We start from the raw sequence: 26,575 nt of genomic DNA, 5'->3' as shown, positions 1-26,575 counted from the left end.
GTGTGTACTCCACTACTCCACTACTGGCCATTCGGGAGTCCCGCCCGCAGTTTGGCAGAAAAATGGCCGCCGTATCGTCTGGTTGGCCACTCTCTCCCTATACAGGCTCTCTTGGATGTAGAGGTAGGTATGGGCTTAGAGTAATCAGTGTGTATTAGAAAGCGCATAGTAGTTACATTCGTACCTGTGTAGGCACAAGTCCTTAACAAGTGTACCAGTTTCAGGGGAAGAAGAGCACAGATCACGGACACAGTATTCAGACTACAGAATTGTTCTACTCATGATTGTGGAACAAAAGTCAGACTTAACGTACATGTGCTGTGAAAAATTAAAATAAAGACTGAAACAATATTTTCTAGCAGCGAATAAAGCTGTACAATAATCGAAAAAGGTAACGAAGAGAAAGAGATAACGGAAATCAAAATGTTTAAAAAGGTAGTTAATGCATGCCTTTTAAATAATACGCAATACTTCAACACCATAACACAAATTGCAAAATGAAATGATAATTAAACAGACACACTAGCTGAAAACAGGCGTTCATATACTTCATTGGGGACATGTTGAAAATGTGTGCCCCGACCGGGACTCGAACCCGGGATCTTCTGCGAACGTCAGGAAATGTACCATATTGTCCGCTACAACTTGGCTAAAACTGACGTCAATGTATTTATTGATTCTGCAAATATTTGAGAATGCTTGCCTCACCGTCTATGTAACTGAAATACTACTATACCCTTTGTAAGAGAGACACAGAGAAAAAAAGGAATAGAAGCTCTTGAATTCTAGGGCTGTAGAAGATTGCTGAGTATTAGATGTAAAGATCGATTAAATAATGAAGAGATATTGAATCAGATCGAGGGCAAAACTTGACTACAAGATGGACTAGTTAGCAGGTGCCAATGGATGTCGCTACAGCAGTTAAGCAGAGATGAAACGACTTACACAAGATATACTGGTGTGGGGAACTGCATCAAAACAGTTTTAGAACTGAAGACAACAACAACAACACTAGAAAAACATTTGATGTAACGAACTCTTGCTTCCAAGTGGCTCGTCACAAAGAAATTTGTTTGGCTTGTTACCCCAATTACCTTTGAGATTCTGTTGAAGTATGAATACCTGCATATTATTGGATACGTATATAACGTGGAATGTGTGCCAAGTTTATGCTGTTACCCATCAAGGAAGTAAGAACAAGAGAGTGAAATTTTCTTAATCAAAGCAGGACAGTATTACTGAAGTCCGTCCCCGGTAGCTGAGTGGTCAGAGTGCCGGATTGTCAGTCCTCTGGGCACGGGTTCGATTCCCGGCAGGGCCGGGGAATTTTTTCCGACCAGAGATCGGGTGTCGTGCTGGCCTCGTCACCCTCCTATCATCCTCATCGACTGCAGGTCGCCGAAGTGGCGTCAAATTGAAAGAGCGGCACCTGGCGAACGGTCTGCCCGACGGGGGGCTCTAGGCATACCATTAAATAAAATAAATAAAAGTTTTACTGAAGCACATGGGAGTATCAATACGAGACAGCCGCTAGGTGCAAACATTGTGGCACGGTTAGTTGGTTACCAGGAGTGCAACAACACTTCTGTAGCTGTGAGCAGGCTTAGCGGAAAGGGTTAGACGAGTGCAGAGCAGACTGCCTTCGTTACTCTTATAACACTATGTAAGAAAAGCTAAGGGGGCTGCAACAGTACGCCTCAGGGGTTTGGCAAAGCTGTTAAGACACTGAAATTGCTTAAGCAAATGTAGCAGAACGGAAGACTACTGACAGCTCATAAAGAGCTGTTCCGATTGGGTCATGTTGAATGACGTCAGAAATCAGAGCCTCTCCTCAACGCCATAAATACTCCACCTCGCTAGTCTAGAGTCGGTCAATCAGCAGGATCAGTGGCATTCATGTAGTTCACACTCGATCCTCCGATTTCTGTATTTGAACACCTTGTGTATGAGATTGTTTCAGTACCATCACACTCCTGCTACCTTACATGATGACCACCGATCTGTATCCATGGATAATAGAAGCCAGCCTCCAGTACCAGCCACCATTGATGGACAGTCCAGAAGTCTACCAACACAGTTCCAGCCTGGGGTACAAACTGCTCTAAACTCCAGCATCACTTGGGTCAGACGGGCTACCAAACCGGCGGCCCACACGATCAGCATTCAACACGATCTCATGGCATCCAGCATCGTGGTCCATCTGAAGGGACAATATGTGCAGTGACCAGGGAGGGACAGAGTACGCCCAGAACGGTGTGTGAGACACAACAAACATGCGCCGTGGTCACCGCGAACACCGAGCAGGACTTATCACGGGGCTCGCCTTCCACACCACAGACGGCAACCCACTTACTAGAAGTCGCTGTTCGTGAGCAGAGGGCTGATGCAACGAGATATGGCAGCCTGAGCCAGCCATTGGGTTCATCAAATTCCTCCGCTGCTTGCTGAGCCACCAGCCATCGCCGAAGATATGCCGACGAGGTGTATTCAAAGAAATAAATGAAGTAATATTTAATCCTGTTTTATTGCATCTGGCGACAGCACACAGATTCCTTGGCCTTCGTCCTGATAAACGGAGGGGTTTACAGCCTGTGAGTGGGCGATCTCTACAGTGGCTCACTGTACCAGCTGTTTAACAATGCTGTGAAATTCCCAATTAATTCATTGCCTTGAAAATTTAATTGTATAGTGTCTGTCCTGTCTCGTATTTTGTTTCTGGCGATGTTAGTGGCTAAATAAGCAGTGACACATCACAATCCTACGATTGTTCAGCTTGTTAGACACACCATAGTGCGGCGGTTCATGGTCTGCGTTATTGTGTGCTGTAATATAAAAAGTTTATGGCGTTAATCTTTGTGTCGTAAAGTTCTCAGTACCTGTTTTTTGTGCTTCTTGACGTAAGTCCTGAGTGCTATAGACCTAGCTGAACTAAACTGAAGTCTGTTTCTAGAAGTGTCTAAAGCTTTTTTCAGTATTGATCTGCTTATTAGGAAATTATGCAAACATTGTATATGTGGATTGCCGATAAGTGGCTTAAGTCATATCTTTCTGGAAGGAAATATATGGTGGAAATATGTCAAAATAAAAGTTACTTTTCCGAATACATGAAAGGCAGAAATTGAGTCTCTTATGACTATATGTTAGGCTCTCTGTTATTCTTAGTGTTCATAAATTATTTACTGTACCATTTGTCAACTACAGAGCCAGTATTTTTCACAGATGGTAATAGAATTTTTGCTAAAGAACACGATGAAGCTGATTTAGAGCAGAATGTCTTTGTGATAAATAAAGAAGCAGGATGAGCCTTAGACATAAGACCAAAAACGAGAAGAACTATAATCCTAGAATTATTGGGATGCAGTACTGAAAAAATATTTTACACAAAGCTTCTACGAGTTTAGGTAGAATATTAAGGTAAGAAACATGTTAAACTACTGAACAAAAGCATGAGCAAATACGGTTGTGGCTTAACAGCGATCAAGAGCTGCTGTAACACTGAAACAGTACTATGTACTTAAACTGCTACTGTACATAGTTATTACGTTATGGTGTGATGTTCTGGGGAAATAGAAGTGTTGCAAAACCATAATTTAAAATTCAAAAACTAGTAATGAGGATAATGAAAGGAGTTACCGGTACAGAATAATTCTGGAACAGTTTTAAAGGATTAAAAATTTTGCCTGATCTGGAATATATACAATCTCATTCCTGTTTGTAGAGGTCATTCATTATGTTCATGAGGTAAGCAGTAGCAAACGTTTAAGGAAGTTAGTTGTAACAGCGATCAGACTTCGTGCCAAATACCAATAACTCAAAACTTATACTGAGAAGAAATAACTGAACGAAAGAAGTACACACATCAAATAAAGTTTTGCTTCACCCCGGTTCCCAGAACTCCTGAAGATAGACGTTGACTGTGGATATTGTATTACAGACACGGTCCCTTTGACTGTTCAGAGATGTCACTAAACCCGCTCAAAGATGTAAACTACCATGCATGATCAGCGCCTATTAGACGGAGGGGGTCCGACAGCCGATCAATTCCAGTAATTCCACCAGGAAGGAGGTATACGGCTCGTGTTGTCTGTAGTTCAACCATGCCTAGACGGTCAATACCGTGGTTCGATCGCGTCCGCATTGTTACTTTGTGCCAGGAAGGGCTCTCAACAAGGGAAATGTCCAGGCGTCTCTGAGTGAACCAAAGCGATGTTGTGCGGACAGAGAGACACGAACTGTCGATGACATGCCTCACTCAGGCCGCCCAAGGGCTACTACTGCAGTGCATGACCACTACCTACGGATTATGGCTCGGAGGAACCCTGACAGCGACGCCACCATGTTGAATAATGCTTTTCGTGCAGCCACAGGACGTCGTGTTACGACTCAAACTGTACGCTATAGGCTGCATGATGCGCAACTTCACTCCCGACGTCCATGGCGAGGTCCATTTTTGCGACCATGACACCAGGCAGCGTGGTACAGATGGGCCCAGCAACATGCCGAATGGACCGCTCAGGATTGGCATCACGTTCTCTTCACCGATGAGTGACGCATATGTCTTCAACCAGATAACCGACGGAGACGTGTTTGGAGGCAACCCGGTCAGGCTGAACACCTTAGACACACTGTCCAGTGAGTGCAGCAAGGTGGAGGTTCCCTGCTGTTTTGCGGTGGCGTTATGTGGGGCCGACGCACGCCGCTGGTGGTCATGGAAGGCGCCGTAACGGCCATACGAAACGCGAATGCCATCCTCCGACCGATAGTGCAACCATATCGGCAGCATATTGGTGAGGCATTCGTCTTCATGGACGACGATTCGCGCCTCCATCGTGCACATCTTGTGAATGACTTCCTTCAGGATAACGACTAGAGTGGCTAGCATGTTCTCCAGACATGAACCTTATCGAAAATGCCTGGAATAGATTGAAAAGTTCTGTTTATGAACGACGTGACCCACCAATCACTCTGAGGGATCTACGCCGAATCGCTATTGATGACCAACAGTGCCTTGATAACTTGTGGGTAGTATGCCTGCATGCCAGCCAGCTCAGAGATGAGGAAGTGGAAGAATATTATGAGAAAATACAAGAACTCATCGAGAAAGAAAATAGAAATGCCTGCATTATCATCATGGGGGACTGGAATGCAGTGGTGAGTGAAGGAAGAGATGAAGATACAGTAGGAAAATTAGGATTAGGAATAACAAATGAGAGAGGTGAACGATTAATTAGTTTCTGTAAAGAAAATTCATTAGCAGTGGTTAACACATTATTTGAACACCACAAAAGGAGACGTTACACAAGGATATCAAAAATTTGAATAAGAAAGACATCAGCTGGACTACATCCTGATACAAAAAAGGTTTAGGAACTGTTTGAAGAATGCTAAAGCTTATCCAGGAGCGGATATAAATTCAGACCACAACCTAGTGTTGGGAGAAATACAAGTGAAGTTGAAAAAAGTCTGGAGAGGTAAAGCAAAGGAAAGACTAAACATAGAAAGACTCAAAGAGGTAGGAAAGGCATCAGATTTATGGAAAAATGCCAAAGAGGTAGTGTTGATGAAAGTGGATAAAAATGAGGGAAGGACTCATGGACTCTGCCAAAGAAGTACTAGGAATTAGACTATCCCAAAGCACCAGGAAAGAATGGATAACAGAAAACATGTTGAAAAAGATGTAAGGAAGTGGAAAAGTGTAGAAACTGAAGAAGACAAAAAGAGGTACAGGAAACTGAATAATGAATTTAGAAGAGGAACTGAAGAAGCAAGAGAAAAATGGATGAAACAGAAATGCGACGAAATAGAGAAAATGGAGCGAGAGGGAAAGTATGAAATGATGTATAGACTGGCTAGTGAGATAGTTTTTGAACGTAAAAGAAAGAGCAATGACATGGAAATAGAAAGAGCGGATGGTACTTTAGCAGAGGGACCACAGGAGGTTTTGAACAGATGGCAAGAATATTTTGAATGTCTGTATAATGGGGATGAAATGCAAGCAAAATTAAGGTTGAAGAGGAGCAACATGTGCCGTAAGATGGAAAGGGATTTACCATCTTGGAAGCAGAAGTAGAAATGGCGCTGAAGGAGATGAAGATTAGGAAGGCATGTGGAATAGGTGATTTGCCAGCAGAACTGTTGAAGAGTCTGGGAAACAAGGCAAGAAAAGAAATAGTCTATCTCTGTAACAAGATATATGACAAAGGGGAATGGCCTGAGGACTTCGCTGCAACAGCTATGATACCAATAGAGAAAAAGTGAAACACTAAAAATGTGAAGAGCACCGGACCATCAGTCTAATTTCTCATGCAGCTAAAGTCTTGCTGAGAGTGTTGAATAGAAGGTTACATGGCAAGCTGGGTAGAGGGATTGCAGAGGAGCAGTTCGGGTTTAGAAGAGGCTAAGAACTATAGGGGAAAGATATGTGGAAAAGGGTAGAGAAATCTTTGCTGTTTTTATAGATTTAGAAAAGGCTTTTGACAGAGTTCAGTGGAACAAGCTGATGGATATCTTGAAGAGGAAAGGAGTAGATTGGAAAGGGAGACGACTGATACAGAATCTATATTTACACCAGAAAGTAAGGATAAGGATTGGAAATGAAATGTCAGAAGGAAGCAGCATTGGCCGAGGTGTTAGACAAGGTTGTTGCCTTTCCCCACTGTTGTTTAACGTATACCTTGAAGAGATTATTGTGAAAAGCTTAGATGGGAAAAGAGGAATATGTATTGGTGGAAAGAGAATAGAATGTTTAAGATTTGCTGATGACATGGTATTAGTGGTAGAAAGTGAGCGGACAGTGAATAACATGCTCAAAGATCTGAATGAAGCTTGTGTGGAATATGGGATGCAAATAAAAACAGCAAAAACAAAGAGTATGGTCATTAGTACAAGACGCAGACTGTACAATATTAAAATAGGACAATCTACCATTAGCCGAGTAAGTGAATTTAAATATCTTGGAAGCACAATAACTGAAGACTTGAGATGTCACCAGGAGGTGAAAAGTCGAATTGCCGTAGCGAAGGAGGCATTCAACAGAAAGAGGAGACTCTTATGTGGCAAATTAGATAAAGGACTAAGGAAAAGGCTTGGCAAATGTTTTGTCTGGAGTGTGGCACTATATGGGGCAGAAACATGGACACTGAGACTAGAGGATGAGAAAAGGTTAGAAGCATTTGAGATGTGGATGTGGAGGAGAATGGAGAGAATAAGCTGGATGGAAAGAGTGAGTAATGAAAGAGTATTGGAAAGGGTTGGTGAGAGAAGATGTGTGCTGAAGGTTGTAAGAGAAAGGAAAAAGAACTTGTTGGGACATTCATTGAGAAGGGAGCGCTTGCTAGTAGATGCTTTGGAAGGATTGGTTTGTGTGAGAAGACTGAGAGGAAGAAGGAGATACAAGATGACAGACGACATAAAAGGAAGAAATTATGCAGACCTGAAAAGGATGGCAGAAGACCGGACAGCCTGGAGAACTACCATGTGAAAACCTGCCTTTAGGCAGAACACTGAAGATGATGACATATCTCTTCTTGCTTTCTTAGGTATCATTAGCAAGCCGGTTTGATCGAGTACTGCTGTGAAATGCTTTTAACATTCCAGGAACACTGTTGAGTAGTGTTTTGGTATATTACGACGGTTATTAAACGAAATGATAACGTAATAAAGATCTTGTGCAAACATTCCTTTTTTTACAACATGCGCTAAAAACTGATATACAACCAGACGTTTAAACTACGTTCATTCTTAAGCTATTGACACATGGAGAACAGAAGTACTTTTATTCTATATAGTTTGATAATGAAGGAAGTGACATACCCACTGAGGCATCTCGTGAATATCTGCTGTTCGATGATGATAGTTGAGCACGACGACCGTTAGCACCACCGAAGAAGCCACCATGAACATGATACAGTTGAAGTATGTTCCTGAAAAGTCATCGGCAATAGTACATGTTCAGTTGTTCCAAGGGCGGGTGTCACTACAATGAAAAGTGTAAAAACGGCAGCTTGCTTGCAAACAAGGCCCTTGTGCATACAAAACTACGGTACTTCATGAGCCAAGAAACAACTACTGTGAACGCAACCAAATACATATCAGACAAAATATAAAGAAAAAAATAATGCACAACAAGAGATATAGACGTATACAAAATTTGATACTCGTAAAGTAGATAGGATTGTGGCTGCGAAGTTCAAATAACGTTCGGTGAAGAATACAAAAATTCTATAAGAAACTGGTGTGATACAAAAACTTTAAAAAATACTGCATAAACACTCTTTCATTTTAAAAAACTTTCAGGCACAATAGTAAATAAATTTCTAAGACTACATACTTGTCGTAGCCTCCTCAGAAAATTTATTTGTGATGTTGAGGATGTTCTCACATCACATGATTTCACATGTAAAGTATTTTAAAGAAGATAAAAATTAGAATGGGATGTATCTTTCCGTCGTTTAATAATCTCAAAGTACAAATTTAAATATATGGAAACTTTTAATAATCAATGAACATTTTTAGCAAATGAAGCTAAGAGAATTCAATCGCGAGTTCGCAGTATAAATTTAATAAATTTCATTAAAATTGTTTTAAGCAACTTCTTTAAATTTATAGCAGTTAGTTACTAATGAATCATGCTTGCACGAAATCAGAAAGTCAAATTAACTAATATATATTAAATATGTAATCCTATAGTTATAAGCAGAACCATCAGGCATTAATCTGAAAATGAGAATTCATTTCCAGAAAACAATGCTACAGCTGCAGCTCATACGAAAAGCCGAACTCAAACGTGATTCTAAGAATATATGCATATAAGTGATGCAGTACTCATTCCACTTATAAAAAATATATAAAAAAATAATTTTGCAAGGAGAAGTACTGTGTTTTTAATTGTGTTTTGTCTCTGTGACTATTTAAACTGAAAGTAAGGTGTAACTGTCCTTCGAGCTCTGTCTGGAATTAATAATTCTCTTTAAGCGTTTCTCTTTAAAATTTTTACCTTGAAGATTGTCCAAGCCATTCCGGGGATGGGTTTTATTGAGGTGTCGTTTAAATGCCTGGAGTTACGTGGCTTTCCTCTCCTTGCATGAACTTCGCGCTGAATGCACGACAAAATACATTTTAGGCTTTGTCCCTCGCACCTGTGTGATGCGCTTTTAAATATATGTTTATACAAATAAGTATTTATAGAAGTACTTAGTAAATCACAGTTTGTGTTAAAGGTTTGTTTTTTTCTTATTAGGAGAGAAGTTGAGATAAGGCTTTAGGGCTGAAAGTTAGTGAGGAGGAAACGAGTGGAAGAAACAAAATATAAAAAACAAGAACCATACCAGAAATAACACAGAATATACGGCAGAAGTTTATAATTTAATTTAATACTTTTTAGTATAGAAAACGGGACAGAGTCAGTTGATACTTGGAGGTGGAGGTGGTTCCGGCGGACTGCAGTCCACACCCTCGCATCTTTGTGACTGTCGGAAAGAACTCCGCTCAGCTGTACTGATATCCCTACGGATGCGCTCGAGTAAAGTAGGAGTAAACACAAAGAAAAGCACAAGACAGGTTTAGGTTTCACATTTTAAGACTAACGTTCTTTTAATAAAAATGTACACTATCAAAAGGTTAGTCATACCCTCGGAGTGTGATTGGAGACGCTGTTCATCCCGTGCGCCAGGAGACGACGTCTGTCTGTCAACAGAGAGTGTGCACACAGAAGGCATCAATCAGGTCACAGGTCGGTCCAACGAGGCCGTGCCGTCTCATTTCGCTCTGGAATCCCCTGCTTCGAATTTCTGTGCGTTTGTTACTGATAAACACATACTGGACATGCCGAACGCACACAGGGAGAGAAAAGGAGACGAATCTGTGAGATGTGCAATCAATGGTTCTTTTTACAGGAAAGGCATGCTTCCAATCTGTTTAATGGAAAAAAAGAAAAGAAAATGTACATTCGGGTTTTGCTTGATTGCAAGTCTCACGGTGATCCGCCGCGTCAAGGCACCCGTCTGAACTGGTCTCCAAGTACGCATCACATGTGAGGAGTATGGGGGAAGATTGCGATGTGTCAGAAAAAAAATAGAGTAACAAGATGTGGCTAAGTTTTAGAGTGGGTTTCTATCTGTCTAATAACTGCTGGATTCGAGATTCCTTTTTTTTTTTCTCGCGTCTCGGTTTAGTCGTTTCGTGTTAGAGTGGTCATCTTTATCAGTTGGTGATTATAGGGCAGTAATTTTACAGGAAAGCTGCAACAGAACGAGGTAAGCAGCGGGTAGCAAAGGGGGCGCTCGGCGCAGACCGCATGCAGGCGGGCAGGGTTGGGGGTATGGGGGCGGGGGTACAGGCACGCTCGTCGCCAATCCCATTGCGCATCGCGACCAAGTCACTGCGCTGCACGTATGCTGTCGTTCGAGTCCATTTTTTTTTTACTTTCTCATTCTAGTTACATGATTTTAATTAGGGGAGCTACCATTGAATTAACAATTTTTTTTTATTTTTAGGAAAATGAGTATTTTGTCAATTTACCCGGAAATAGTTCAGGCAATTTACTAGTGCTGCTCAGGAGAGCATGTCAAAAAACCGTGAGATCCGTGCACCATGCCATCCTCAGTCGTGTAAATACGGTTTGTGTTGTATGTGTCGGTAGTACTAAAATAGAGCTAAGTGACCAGACGACCTCCTGCTAGCACATCGTCTCAGCAGTTCCGTACACTATTATGCTGTTACACCCTCTCCCTCTGCCCCTTCCCTTCTACACACCACCTTCTTTCTCCGGATATTCATTTCGAATGACCTCACACACAACATAAATCTTGTTGTTGAGGCTGTAGGGACGCTGCGTCATCGGGTAGCGTCGCTAAAAATCTGCCATATTTCAACGAAGCTATTGCTCGTGATGTCGACTGACCTCGAACAACACAATAGGCTGGTAGTTCTCGTGGCGAAACATGAAAGTGCCACATTCTGCGCGATAGTGTTGGGCAATCGGAGAACAGGCTAGTTATCTATTCCAACGTGTTCTCCACAACTGACGTCGAGCTTTCGAATATTACATCCGAAAACAAGACCTCATTTTTCGGAGCGACTACTGACGCCAGCACTTAAGACTAAGACACTTGTTGATCGCTTTCGTAAAAGTTCTCGGTTCTCAGATTTACCGGGTGATCAAAAAGTCAGTATTGATTTGAAAACTTCATAAACCACGGAATAATGTAGATAGAGAGGTAAAAATTGACACACATGCTTGGAATGACATGGGGTTTTATTAGAATAAAAAAAAAAAATGTTCACAAAATGTCCGACAGATGGCGCTGGACAGCAAAACGTCAGTGACTGCGCATGACAATCGTCATGCTTGGCCTCCCAGGTCCCTAGACCTCAGCTCAGTCCGTACGATTATTGGCTTTGGGGTTACCTGAAGTCGCAATTGTATCGTGATCGACCGACATCTCTAGGGTTGCTGAAAGACAACATCCGACGCCAATGCCTCACCATTACTCCGGACATGCTTTACAGTGCTGTTCACAACATTATTCCTCGAGTACAGCTATTGTTGAGGAATTATGGTGGACATATTGACCATTTCCTGTAAGGAACATCATCTTTGCTTTGTCTTACTTTGTTATGCTAATTATTGCTATTCTGATCAGATGAAGCGCCATCTATTAGACATTTTTTGAACTTTTGTATTTTTTTTGGTTCTAATAAAACCCCATGTCATTCCAAGCATGTGTGTCAATTTGTACCTCTCTATCTACATTATTCCGTGATTTATTCAGTTTTCAAATTTATACTGACTTTTTGATCACCCGGTATTTTCGCTTACCCAGCTGCCTCTTACCGCGGAAATTCGGCCAATATCTCCTACTTATTTCATTGTTATACAAAAAAGGAAAGCTGCATTGGAAAATGTATAGAAACAATATTATTTGATCATGTTTTCTTTATAGTTGCGTTAATAAGACCGCACTGAATTTCGCTAAGAATTGTTCCATTGCGTTTCAGAAGTGATTATGAAAACATAAACGAATAAAATATTTCGAATAACGGAAATATAATAAAGTGATTATCAGGCAGCATTCTGAGACTATAATAAGCGGAACGTAACATGAAATCTCACATTAATGACGCGAACACAGGGATACACAGGCAAGAGCTGTACTGGCGGTTGAGACTGCAGCGTACAGTGGCCCTATCACCTAGGTTGTACTCTTGCAAGTTTACTCCTTTCGGCTGTGTATTCGATTCCTTTCGGTTCTCGAGTAAAAAACTCCGGAATCTGCCCATCACTACCGTGCAGCGTCTTGCTGAGTACCGATATACACTGGTGTGCAAAACTTATAGACGTAAGAAACTTTCGCATGACTTGTCGGTGCCAAGGAACGTAGCTCGGTGAAGCTTGGACCTTACAGAGAAAGAACTGCCACAGAACAGTGTAGAAATCTGAGAGTAGAAAAATGAGATGACCAGAAATTACTCTTTTGTTCAAAGACAATAATTGTCCCGAATTCACCGCAGTTCAATTCCGCCCCGATAGCTGAGTGGTCAGCGTGACGGATTGTCGTCGTACGGGCCTGGGTTCGATTCCCGGCTGGGGCGGGGATTTTCTCCGCACAGGGACTGGGTGTTGTGTTGTATTCGTCATCATTTCATCCCCATCCGGCGCGCAAGTCGCCCAGTGTGGCGGCGAATGTAATAAGACCTGCAACGAGGGGGCCGGACCTGCCCCGCAAGGGGCCTCCCGGCCAATGGCGCCAAACGCTCATTTCCATTTCCATTACCGCAGTTCATGATGGTCCCTTGAAAATTGAAAAAGGCGGGACATGGTTCTTAATGGGTTGTGTGGTCTCCGCGGGCGGCAGTGCACGCTCTGCAATGTGCTCCCATGCTGTCCATAAGATCGATAGTGACTTCTTGTGGTAGGGCTGTTGGCGACTGCTGGACGGTCGTTGATGCGTGCTGGAATTCGTTTCCTCAACGCATACCACAAGTGTTTGATGGGACTTAAGTCGGGGAAACGGGCAGACTATTCCATTTCCCGAGCATCCTCTCATTCCAAGATCTCATTCACCTGCGCAGTTAGATATCGTTGTGCACTGTCATTCATAAAAATGAAATAAGGGCCAAATGCTCCCCCGAAAAGACTCTCTTGGGGAAGGAGTACAGTGGCACATTAACACTTGTAAGTAGCCTGTTTAGGTTTTTACCTTGGTAACGCCACGTAGCGCTCTATATGAAAGTCACTGACTGTGCTGTGTGAAGTCTGTGGCTGGTTTGCATTGTTGTTTGCTATTGTAGTGTTGGGCAGTTGGCTGTTAACAGCGTGTAGCGTTGCGCAGTTGGAGGTGAGCCACCAGCAGTGGTGGATGTGGGGAGTGAGATGGCGGAGTTTTGAGAGCGGATGATCTGGACGTGTGTCCATCAGAGACAGTAAATTTGTAAGACTGGATATCATGAACTGATATATATATATATATATATATATATATATATATATATATATATATAATGACTTTTGAACACTATTAAGGTAAATACATTGTTTGTTCTCTATCAAAATCTTTCATTTGCTAACTATGCCTGTCAGTAGTTAGTGCCTTCAGTAGTTAGAATCTGCTGGCAGTATTGGCGCTCGCTGTATTGCAGTAGTTCGAGTAACGAAGATTTTTGTGAGGTAAGTGATTCATGAAAGGTGTAGGTTATTGTTAGTCAGGGCCATTCTTTTGTAGGGATTATTAAAAATCAGATTGCGTTGCGCTAAAAATATTGTGTGTCAGTTTAGTGATGATCAGAATAAGTAAAGAGAGTAATGTCTGAGTACGTTCAGTTTTGCTCAGCTGTTTGAAAAGCAAATAACGTAAGCGGTTTTCCAGCACAGTAATTAAAAAAAAATTTTTAAGGGGACGTTTCACACTGACCAGTGACTGTACCGTGTTCAAAGATTTGGAGGTCAGCACGCGCATACAACATTTTGCCACCCAACATAACACCTGCACCACGAAAAGGAACATGTTCGACAACGTTCCCGGGTGCATTACATGTTCATATCTCTCGCCACGTGAAGGTACTTCGTCGAAAATGATCGTTTTGGTGGGCCAGGTGCTACGGTGTTAGGAGGAATAATGTCGCATGGGCGTATGGATCCCAAATCTTTGAACGACACACTCACTGATCGGCATTACTGTCACTGTATACCTCACCTATATCGTCTTTTCATGGTTGCATTTGGCCCTGACTTAATTTTTATGGGTAACAATGCATCGAACAGCGCAGGTGTGGGATGCATTTGGGAGACGGACTGCAGCAAGATCACACGCACCAGCGACTATCCAGCTATTATCGACTGCGCTGTTGAAGCAACGGAATGCGCTACCACAAGAACTCCTTACCAACTTCGAGGACCACATGGGAGCAGGTTGGAGAACACGCACTACCGTCCGTGGTCATCACACACCGTGTTAAGAACAAAGTCCCGTCTTTTGTAATGTCCAGGGGAGCACCACAAATCGCCGTGACTTCAGTGTAATTATTGTCTATGGAGGAAAGCATCATTTCTCTTCGTCTCGTTGCGTTGGTTCTTTCAGTTACAATCTGTAATATAGCAGTTCTTTCTATATATGGTCCAAGATTCATCGACCAGTGACACATTATGCGGAAGTTCCTTTCGTCCTAAAGTTCCGCACCCCAGTGCAGATATGGATCTGCTATGCGCGAAGCGACGGCCTTTTATCCGGCACAGTCGTAACAGCGTGCTGCACAGAAAGAGAGTGAAAACAGATCGGCAGGGCACTGATGTGAAGGCACCAAGCAGTGGCGTCTCCGTTGTGCTGCCGTGTAATGATTTAAGCGCGGCCAATGACAGGTCCCCAGCCTTGATCAGATGTGTGAGGCTGGTAATGAAATTATTACTCGCGTGAATTTGAAAAGCCTCATCGTTAAACCTATCTCAGAAAATTTAAATAGCAGAAAAGATTTTAGTGTGTCTGTAAGTGACTTTTTCTCATCTCCTTTTTAAATATCAGTCATGTACCCTATATTCAGACGCAGTTCGGTAACCGCTGATTTTTTCAGTTAACAATGTACAACACCAGTGTTCATCTTGACAACGTTCAACGAAAAATTGCCAACGTGGGCAAGAGAATCAGTCTTTCCGAACCATCTTCTTCTGGCTACTTATTTCAAAATTCAAAACGAAATTTGCTTAAAATCTGTTGCTCAGTTACTCTGAGGTAAATTTTAGGCAAACAACTCGACACTTTTTGGAAATATTTCGGATCGAGATGGCTCAGAATCTATGCTCCATCGAAATATCGTAGAATTTCAGCTCCACCATTAGATGCAGTGCCCGAGTGCCTCTGCACCAGGTATTAATCCTAAATAGCTTAATATTATTTTTAATTAGAATGAGATATAATCACTCATAATATGCAAGCCCGTTATACAGAAACTAGTATTTTCGTAGTAATACCGTATATAATTTGCACGAGTCTTTATAACAAAGGGATTTCATTATAACAAGAGCTAGCAAATGTTCTGGGTACAGAAGACGTTAGTGTCCAGCGATTCCTGATTCAACAATTCTAACAGATCTTCCGGTCCCCAGTTCTGACACGTTTATTACAGCCGCTATTAGAAATTTTCAATGCGGTTCACATCTGGCGACTTTGCGGGCCAGAACAGTTACGTCATTGCTGCTGGATATTCTAAATATTAAGAATACTTTTAGTCCAGTGGACGTGAGAGTTATCCTCCCTGAAGACATAACGGATTATATTAACTATCTTCATTAACATGACGGGAAACAGGCAGAACAGTCGAGCAGTTGATCCAGTTCAGTGTACCCGTCACTTCATCATATAGCTCTTTTCACGTGTTTCGTGTGACAACATAAAATACTTTCTGTCCTTTAGTGTGTTTTTGGGCAACAAGTGAGTCAGCTGTAGATGCCCATGCGATGCCGTTTCCTTCCGAACTGTAGGTCGTCAATGGCTCGTGAAGGACCAGCGACGATCCTACCTCGCATTAGCAAAGACATTATTACATCCCTTCCCCCCTCCTCAGCACGTCACAATCCGTTACTGTCTGTTTATAGACCAAGAAATCTACTACTGCTCGGAAATCCACAGGATAGTTCGAGGCGAAATACCTTCGGATCCTCTGAAATCCGCAACGTTCTTCACAGGTCGACATCTTGTGCGCCAAAAGGCCATCAGTAGTACAAAATCCCCAGTCGCCTTCGCTCCAGACACCAACGGGTGCCTCCCAAAATCATTAGCGTCTACTCGCCAGATGAGTAATTTTACTACGGTGATTTATGCTTCTCCCTCTATAATTGCCGGTTAGCCATGGTCAGTCTTTTATTTCGCGAGAGTAACACTCATGATTATTTAGATTCTCTGTCGTTTTCTTGTATGTTTAACCACAACAAGAGTACGCTCGTAGCCGCAATTTCTGGTGTTAGAAAACTAATGATTAAAGAAATGTTGGGTGTAATAAATTGGTCTAAGCCTACAGTTAGCACCAAAGAGGTGATGTGCCAGCTTCCCTGGAATAAGTGTAAGGTTTTCTTTTTGTGCGTCACTCTGTTTCCATCCATTACCAAATGGAAACGTAGATGTGGAACGATATATGTTGTGAGTTACTTCGTCGCCGTTTGCTGTGAGCTAGGAGACGTTGCGGTATACCTGAGTCTGGTCACTACCGCTCGCGGTCAGTGTGAGAAACGTTAAGTGCCGTCAGCGACAAAACTGAAAGCAGCTAATGAACACAAGTTTTTTTTTAATGATGCATAGTCCAGGATTTTTTAAAAAATGTTTATTTAGAGAAAAGCGATCAGTATGTAGTGTGTGTTGTTGTCTTGCCCAAGGCGTTATCTGGCCATGCAGCGTTCAGTTCGCTTTTCAGTGTTGAGAATTGCATGGAACGCGATTCTGACCTATCAGGGGTACAGCGTCGGAAGTCTGAGGTAGCACGTTTGCCACCAGTAGGGAGAAAACTGTTAGCGACAGCAGGATTGTGACACCTGTAACAGACAGAACGACACTCAGGCAGGGGCACAAACTGGCTCGCTACTCAGCAACAACAAACAACATCCAACAAACTAAACAACAGTCTCCGGGCGGGCGGGGCAGGTAGGATGGCTCAGCTGGTAAACGTTGGCGGTGGTGGCGGGGTTAAGGCCCGTGGGGTGTACTCCACATACCGGCCAGGACAAAGAACCAAAAAGAGAAAGAAAATAAAAGGTTTACATACAGTCAAACAAACAACAACATCAACAACGGGAACTAGTAAAGAAAAGATTGTCTGAATGCTATCTTTGCCCCCTCCAACGATCCAAGTATCAGAAAGCAAACCACTGTCAGCCACTGAGACAGCAATCGGCATCACTACCTAACAGAGGGATGGCATCGGAGACTTGGGGGAGGGTCTCTGCCACGAGGTTCAGGAACACTGTCAACGAGAGCAAGATGGTCACCCCTGAAACAGAACAAGGGTTAATTGACACAGCTACCCGGGGCGCTGTGGCGCGCACTCCACACTCACTACATTTCGAGCAAAGTGCCTCGAATGGACCTCAGTTTAAGCGGCTCCCGTCCCGTCCCGTCCGGTGCGACGGAACGGCTTGTCTGTCAGCTCCGCGGAAGGTCGACGTGGCCTTCAGTGCCAGTCTTAAACGTTCGTCGCCGCTTAAAATGAGTTCCAAGCATTCTGCATTTGGTAACAGACAAAAGAAATTACGATGATTTTTCATTAAAATGAAAATGGTGTGAAGAATCAAGCTACATGAAAATTAAAGTAAAAGTGTGAATGCTTTTTTTTTTCAATTCGGGGCTTTTGGCATTACTGTAGTACATATCAGCATTACGTATTACATTTTAATAATTTCTGTTTTTCTGTTTTTCTTCTTCTTTGCAATCAGCTCTGATATCGAGAAATTGGTTACCAACGTACGTTGGAAAAGTAGTCAATTCTCGTATCAGTCGGTAGTTACATTTTCTTATATTAACAGGAGATATCACTTTTTTTCTATGCAGTTTCTTGCTCTAGCTTCTTTCTGTCCGAGATCTTCGCTTGCTGGAAGTTTCTCTGGCAAATACTCTTATTAGTGAGAGGCTAGCTGGAAGAAAAACGGAGGACAGGTACGACTGTTGCGAAGGCTTGGGTCTGTGGGGGGCTCCATAGCAACAGAACGATACACATACAGTTGGTTCTCCCATCTAACATGCGACACAGTGCTATCACTAAAACTAAAAAAAAAAAAAAAAATAGACACATCCACGGTGCATACAAGAGGCGGGCGGCGGGGTTGGCGCTTTGCTAGCGGGAGTCGGGGTGAGGGCGCGCAACAGAGACACACACGTGGACAGGACGGCCGTGCGGTCGCTCGGGCCTCCAAGTATCACCTCAGCCTCTGCCCGCGGCACGGAAAAAGGCGCAAAGCCGGCTCATACCTATCAGCGGCACGGCGTCTGACGTAGAGGGCATCTTTTCCGCCACTAGGTTGAGAAATACTGTTAACGAAAGGAGAATGGTGACCCCTGAAATCAAGATTTCAAGTTTTTTATCGTCTGCGCCCAACGTGCAAAAGGAAGCTTATTTTGTACTTGATGCGTGGCTCAAGGAAATTACAGACAGCGAAGGAACATTGTGAGACGTGTATGTACACTTTATACATATTCAGGCAGTGCTTACAGTTTGTTGAAAAAAATGTAAATGACATGCTCTGCATAATACAAGGTAAATGTTCACAGACGATCACCAACAGGACGCTCGACGATTCTGCAAATTGTATTCTTCTGTCGCTTAAATATACAGGCTGTAACTAAATTCTCTTTACAGACATTGAGAACGTGTAGTGAGGACCAAACGGTTAATTTTAGCGTCGGAAGTCGTTTCCCGCTACACGCAAAATACCAAATCACACGTTCAAATCTCCCTCATTTTCGGCGCCACTGACTAGGGTATCACGTACGTCATTCACCGATCGGATATGCCATGCCCACTACAAGGTTGTTTACATGCTATACAGTTGAGCCCGCGATCTGCCCGGAGAGGTTTGTACCTTTGTTTACGATGTACACTAGTAATCATTCACCACAGTACAGATGCAAGGACGGAGCGAGGTGGCACACTGGACTCGCATTCGGGAGGACGACGGTTCAATTCCGCGTCCGCCCATCCTGATTTAGGTTTTCCGTGATTTCCCTAAATCGCTCCAGGCCAATGCCGGGATGGTTCCTTTGAAAGGGCACGGCCGGCTTCCTTCCCCGTCCTTCCCTAATCCGATGAGACCGATGACCTCACAGTTTGGTCTCTTCCTCCAAAAAAACCCAACCCAACAGATGCAAGGCATACGTACATTTCATTCTTAGTGTGTTACTGTTGACCATGGTGAACAACCCGTTTGCAGAAGACGTCCGCATGATGTTATTGTACAGCGAAGCTCGGCGCAATTGGAGAGCTGCTGGACAGCTGTACGCGGAACGTTTTCCACACTGCCAGACACCTTACGCTCCCTCTTTACTACGGTGTACCAGCAGTCCTTGGAGACAGCTACATTCACCACCAGCAGAGCCGACTGTGTCGCTCCATAGCGGCGCCACACACCCGAGTTTGAAGAGTCTGTACTCCGTGCAGTGGAACAGGATGTGTCGATGAGTACCAGAAACATAGCAGATAGACCGAGTGTGGGTCGCCGAACTATCTGGCGTGTTCAGCATGAGCAGCAGCTACATCCGTAACATTCCCAGAAGGGACAGGCAATACAGCCATAGGATTTTGCGTCACGAGTCCGCATCTGCAGGTGGCTTGCAGCGTTGTACGGATGAGCCCGAATTCACCAGGGAAAGTGTTCCCAATTCCCACAACTGTCATGTGTGGGCTGATGAAAACCCGCATGCTGTGCGCTCCCATGGGTTTAAGGAATGTTATTGTCTGAACACTTGGACGCGGTTCCTGGATGAACTTCCGACTAGGTCTTACTTTTCTTCACTACATCTATAGGGTGCAGCGTACTTGCAGTTCCTTGATGGTGTACTGCACGGGCTGTTTGAAGATGTGCCACTGGTCCGAGATAATCTGGACCAACGATTTTGCACGTTCTCCCGACTTGAAACCCCTAGAATTCCAACCTCTTGGGTCACACGACTCTTTGATTTATGACATTCCATTGGCATTCGAGGAGGACCTACTGCCGCGAGTTGTGGCTGTGGCGGATGCTGGAGCACCAGGGATTGGTAATCATGTGCACCGGAACATTGTACGGAGGTACCGTATCTGTGTTGACGTCCGTCTTCCTGGACGCTGACGACAAACTGCAGGAGTCAGAGAGCGACATGTGTTGTGGTATTTTGCGTGTAGCGGGAAAACAGTACGAGTGAGTTCCTATGCTAAACGTAACCGTCTTGGTCCCCACTAAAAATTCTCAGAGTCTGCGATGGGAATTTATTTACACCCTGTATACTGCTGGCATTATCGATCCGCAACAGAACATATTTCGAATATGTTCTAACCACTTGTAGAAAGTCTGAAATTTAATGCAGCGGAAGTAGCGACCTTTTACATTGCGGTATCATCACATGCGGGTCATACTGCTACCTCTGGATTGAGCAGTACACCTTAAATAAATCACCGACTCAGTACAAATAATAATTCCATTTTGTATATTTTCATACACGTATTTTGTTGAGGAACACTTCCTCGATTCCTGTGTATAAATTCTGTATGGACAAGAAAATTCTAGCACACAGTATTTGAGAAGAATTCATGCAGAATGTCACAGTAAACTTAGTTCAATAACAGATCAGATAAATAACTTATTTGTTGATACTATTCGTAGTATATTATAAAAATTAGTTTCGTTTCAACTAGCCTCATCGCAGTTCAAGTGTTTCATATTTCCTTCCTGACTGCAAGATAAACACACATTCCACAGAAGTGACAGACTACACATTCAACAGCAGTTCGCGCATATCGTTGCCCCACACGTCTGAGCAGAGCTTGAAGCACAGCAACAGATTATTCACAGCGTAGAGTACATCTACAATTAGGACACAAAGTCACGCGAGTGTTACGCTGACTTGCCTGCCGGGTTGCAGTATACATCAACAAGAGTTTAAAATACTATGTTGTGGTGCTCATTATGGAAACTGGTTTGATGCACCTCTCCACACTAGTTACCTAGTACACGCCTTTTCATTTCTGCATCACTGCTGCAACCTACAGCCACTTGAAGATGTGAACTGTAGTCTATCCTCTATCTCCCTCTATAATTTTTATCCCGCATGCTTCCTCTATTATCATTCACTGAGGCCTTAGAATGTACCGCATCAATTAATCCCCTATATCAGTCGAGTTGTCCCTTAAAACCCTGTCCTCTCCAATTCGATGCAGTACCTTTTTGTTAGCTACTCGATCTACAAGTTTGATATTCTGCTTTCTTCTGTAATATCACCTACCAATAGCTTCTATTCTCCTCTTCTCGGTATTCTCCATCGTTCGAGTTTCGCCGCCATATAAGTCTACACTCTACACAAATGTTTTCAGAAACAGGTACATTTATAACACTGAGTGGATATTTCCATTAGTGTATGGAGTTCCAGTTACAATAGTGGAAAACGAGAAATGAACACCCTGAAGCTGTACACCAAGTGTTATTATAATCACAGAGTTCCTTACGTAACAGATTGATTTGAACAATAATTTCAGTATCCTGCGTAATCACTTCTAGCGACAATGCAATCTTGTCACAGTGCTCGTAGACAGTCGTAGAAACGCCGGACTTCATCTTCGAGAGTAGCGTTCTATGCCCCTTGCTGTTATCGTCGCACATCATCACCGGCATAAATGCTCAATGAACGACAGCTACGCTCATGGTGCTGGCCTTGAGAATTTTTTGAACGTCTTGAATAGCACATCTGATCACGCAAGAAGTGTGCACTCAGGCGTTGTGTTATCGGAAGAGCACGTTTTCACAGTGAAGTACGAGGGTGATTCTCTAAGTAAGGATGCAAAAGCCCTCACAAGTGTAGAAATACTCCCTGCGAATTAAGTCCATGTTTCGATCGAGGAGACAACGAAAACTTTGAAGCGCCAGTTGTAGATGGAGTTGGTGCCAGAAATTTGACAAATGCAGAACGAGCAAAAGTCAGGGCGGCCAAGCATTGCCACCTCAAATCAAGTTCGCTTTGTCGAAGGGTTGATTCAAGCCGATCGTCTCATTCATATGAAGCAGATTGTACACAAATTCAAAGTTTATAGTGGCAACACATTGGACTGCGGGCAGAATGGAATTGTCTTCCTCGGATACTTAACGTAGTATCAGACGGGGTGTATTCCATTCTTTCACCGCGACAGGGGACGAAGTGTCGTTTCACCCGAGAGTAGAAAGCATCAGCGTCAAGATACACACTTCGTCTAATATCACCCTCTCCCACAACAAGCTCCAACAACGGCATTCAAGAAGATAGCTGTGAATACTGTCTTTCAGAATACGCAGAGTGTGCAGCTTGTCGATTTCCTCACCCGTGGAGAGACAGTGAATGCTGCCGGTTATGGGGTAACTTTGTAGAAGGCCAGTCTGAGGAAACGACCAGGACTGTTTTCGAAAGATATCATACCGTTGTGCGGCAACGCCATGCCGCATACTGTTTGGTCACGCGTGGTTTGTTTCGATCTTTATAACGGACCATACTGGAATAGCTCCCATACAGCCCGTATCTCACACAAAGCGATTTTCATCTCTACGGGCCGTTAAAGAAGCGTCTGGCTCGTCTCCATTCCAGAACCCACGCCAGCGTTAAAGTGGCTATTGTTAAGTGGCCACTAGACTTTCACCCTGATTTCCTCTATGCCAATTTCGGCAGACTGGTTTCCGGAGGGCTCTAATGGCAGCCATGGATACTATGTGAAAAAGTAATATGTACTAACGCCCTAATAACTCTGTTTACTTGAGGTAAACTGACAGAAGACTTGTTGCATTACTTTTGCAACCAATCTCGTATCAACAGAACTAGAACTGACTGGATAATGACGTGGATGGATATTTTACTACACTACTGGCCATTAAAATTGCTACACCACGAAGAAGACGTGTTACAGACGCGAAATTTAACCGACAGGAAGAAGACGCTGTGATATGCAAATGATTAGCTTTTCAGAGCATTCACACAAGGCTGGCGCCGGTGGCGACACCTACAACGTGCTGACATGAGGAAAGTTTCCAACCGATTTCTCATACACAAACAGTAGTTGACCGGCGTTGCTTCGTGAAACGTTGTTGTGATGCCTCGTGTAAGGAGGAGAAATACGTACCATCACGTTTCCGACCTTGATAAAGGTCGGATTGTAGCCTATCGCGATTGCGGTTTATCGTATCGCGACATTGCTGCTCGCGTTGGTCGAGATCCAAAGACCGTTAGCAGAATATGGAATCGGTGGGTTCAGGAGGGTAATACGGAACGTCGTGCTGGATCCCGACGGCCTCGTATCGCTAGCAGTCGAGATGACAGGCATCTTATCCGCATGTCTGTAACGGATCGTGCAGCCACGTCTCGATCCCTGAGTCAACAGATGGGGACTTTTGCAACACAACAACCATCTGCACGAACAGTTCGACGACGTTTGCAGCAGCATGGACTATCAGCTCGGGGACCACGGCTGCGGTTACCCTTGACGCTGTATCACAGAAAGGACCGCCGGCGATGGTGTACTCAACGACGAACCTGGGTGCACGAATGGCAAAACGTCATTTTTTCGGCTGAATCCAGGTTCTGTTTACAGCATCATGATGGTCGCATCCGTGTTTGGCGACATCGCGGTGAACGCACATGGGAAGCATGTAATCGTCGTTGCCATACTGGCGTATCGCCCGGCGTGGTGGTATGGGGTGCAATTGGTTACACGTCTTGGTCACCTCTTGTTCGCATTGATAGCACTTTGAACAGTGGACGTTACATTTCAGATGTGTTACGACCCGTGGCTCTACCCTTCATTCGATCTTTCTCTGCCTCGTGATGACTGGGTGTTGTGTGCTGTCCTTAGGTTAGTTAGGTTTAAGTAGTTCTAAGTTCTAGGGGACTGATGACCATAGATGTTAAGTCCCATAGTGCTCAGAGCCATTTGAACCTTCATTCGATCCCTGCTAAACCCTACATTTCAGCAGGATAATGCACGACCGCATGTTGCAGGTCCTGTACGGGACTTTCTGGATACAGAAAATGATCGACTGCTGCCCTGGCCAGCACATTCTCCAGATCTCTCACCATTTGAAAACGTCTGGTCAATGGTGGCCGAGCAACTGGCTCGTCGCAATACGCCAGTCACTACTCTTGATGAACTGTGGTATTGTGTTGAAGGTGCATGGGCAGCTGTACCTGTACACGCCATCCAAGCTACGTTTGACTCAAGGCCAAGGCGTATCAAGGCCGTTATTACGGCCAGACGGGGTTGTTCTGGGTATTGATTTCTCAGGATCTATGCAACCAAATTGCGTGCAAATATAATCACATGTCAGTTCTAATATAATATATTTGTCCAATGAATACCCGTTTATCATCTGTATTTCTTCTCAGTGTAGCAATTTTTATGGCCAGTAGTGTATTTAACATTCACTCAACAATCACCAGAGAGGGCTTCTACTCAATTTCTCCGGTCCTGTACGCTCGTTACAGTATCGCTACCCTCCTGCTCGACATAACACTCAACAGCTCTTGTGTCAGAGTTTAACTACTTTACTGCACGGAATGGGACACACTTCCTGAAACAATGACATAATAAAAATAATGACCACGGCCTTGGCAAGCGTCCTAAGTTCCGCTGAAACAAGATCGCGAGACGATAATACGAAGGTGAAAGTCGTAAATGGAACAAACGTGTTTAGAGTTCCGAGAAAAAAAGAAAGTTCAAAGTCCCATTACGTAAGTGCGTCCAAGGTACATGATGTACCGATAAGATTCTGTAGCCGACACAATGCTTAAATAAGGATGCGCCGGAGAACAACGGCGTCGGCCCTTGTATTGGGACGAGAAAAACAACCCCATAACAAGATCTTACCTGGGCAGGGGGCGTCGAATTCTGCAAAATTTTCCAAATCCAAGTAGGCCAGAAACACAGCGTCGTGCCAGAACACAGCCGTGAGCAGAGCTGGTTGCTACATTATGGAGATCACGACAATCATTCGCAGCTGGTTAGGGATTTTTGAGGGGGTGACCAAATCATTTATTCGATGATGTATAGCGATGCTGGAGGCAAAAATTTCGAGAATTTTTGTAAAAATGTCACATGAGAAAAGAGAGGGTTTAAAATTCAGCTTTTGCTTTCTTTTTTATCATAGCCTTAAAATTTTAAAAATAAAATTTAAAAATTTGTGTAAATTTCTAAGGGACCGAACTACTGAGGTCATCGGTCCCTATACTTACACACTACTTAAACTAACTTATACCAAGAACAACACACACACACACACACACACATACACACACACACACACACACACACACACACACACACACACACACACACATGCCCGAGGGAGGAATCGAACCTCCGGCGGGAATCATTGCCTTAGTTCACAGTTACTGATCGACTGTACTTTTTAGCATTAAAGTTCATTTGCGCTCTGTGAGTATTAGCGAGAATTAAAATGTATGTCCTTTTGATTTCATTTTTAAAACGAGGGCTATTTTTTTGTTCAAGGCCCGATAGGTTCGAAATTAAGCCCACAGTGAACGTCCCATGAAGCTTTGTGGAAATGGGTTGCGCAGTGTCTTTAGTATGTCCGTCGATCGCGTTATGTCGCACGCTTCAGTTCTGAGCGCGCAGTGAGCACGTAAAGATGTCTAGAACAATAGTGTCTCCCGACAAGTGTGAAGTGAGTGTCTGATTTCCATGCAGCCCACATAATGCAACTGGCGTGAGTGGCAGCAAACTACGGCAATGGTGCAGGAACGTTGAAGGAGGACGAGCAGACGTTCATGGTGCAGACGTTTGGGTAACGGAGCGAGTGCAAACCGCTGATTTTGTTTCCGCAAGTGGATCAGGCGATTCGATAAAATAGTTGACGAGGGGAATTAGAAACAAGCAAAGAGGAATGCTGTTGTCAGGCACTGTCCTTCTTCAGGAAAATGCTCGGCCGCACACCGCATGTTTCTGTAACGTTTTCAATGGGCAGTGTTTCGACCCACTATACAGCTCTGACTTGGCTCCTTCTGATTTTCATCTTTTCGCTCACATGAAACACTGGCTATAAAAACAGCATTTTTGCACGGACAACGAGCAGCAGAGCAGCGTAGAGAATTAGCGGTAAGCACAGGCGGCTGCCTCCTATGACGAGGGTATTGGAAAGTTGGTACCACTCTACAACAAATGTCTTGGAGTGGCGAATACGTAGAGAAGTAGCTGGAAGGTGTAGCTAAATGTTGCAAATAAAATATTTTTGATTTTCACTGTGGTTTCCTTTCAGCGACTGATCAGGCTCTGAAAAGAAAAGAGTGTTTGTTGCATTGGACCTTAGATTCCCAAATGTCGACTGTTTTACTGCAGTGGTAAGTATCAAACGTCTCTGGCTGTGGCAGAACTCCTCCCG

The 26,575-nt window shown here is 43.7% G+C and overlaps 1 protein-coding gene across 1 annotated transcript in view; it reads right to left on the bottom strand.

Moving 5' to 3' along the window:
• The window catches only part of LOC124616408 (neuronal acetylcholine receptor subunit alpha-7-like), a 330,693-nt gene that overhangs the window by 22,919 nt on the left and 281,199 nt on the right, over positions 1–26,575 (bottom strand). The window contains exons 7-8 of the mRNA XM_047144712.1: positions 16,928–17,014; positions 7,813–7,922 (exon numbers count right to left, since the gene is read on the bottom strand). Of these exons, the coding sequence (XP_047000668.1) occupies positions 7,813–7,922; positions 16,928–17,014 (197 nt within the window). The remainder of the gene's footprint in view (positions 1–7,812; positions 7,923–16,927; positions 17,015–26,575) is intronic.

This window comes from Schistocerca americana, chromosome 5 (assembly GCF_021461395.2).
Source record: "Schistocerca americana isolate TAMUIC-IGC-003095 chromosome 5, iqSchAmer2.1, whole genome shotgun sequence".
NCBI lineage: Eukaryota > Metazoa > Arthropoda > Insecta > Orthoptera > Acrididae > Schistocerca > Schistocerca americana.
The sequence above is the reverse complement of the archived record's forward strand: the minus strand, read 5'-3'. Positions and strand labels throughout refer to the sequence as shown.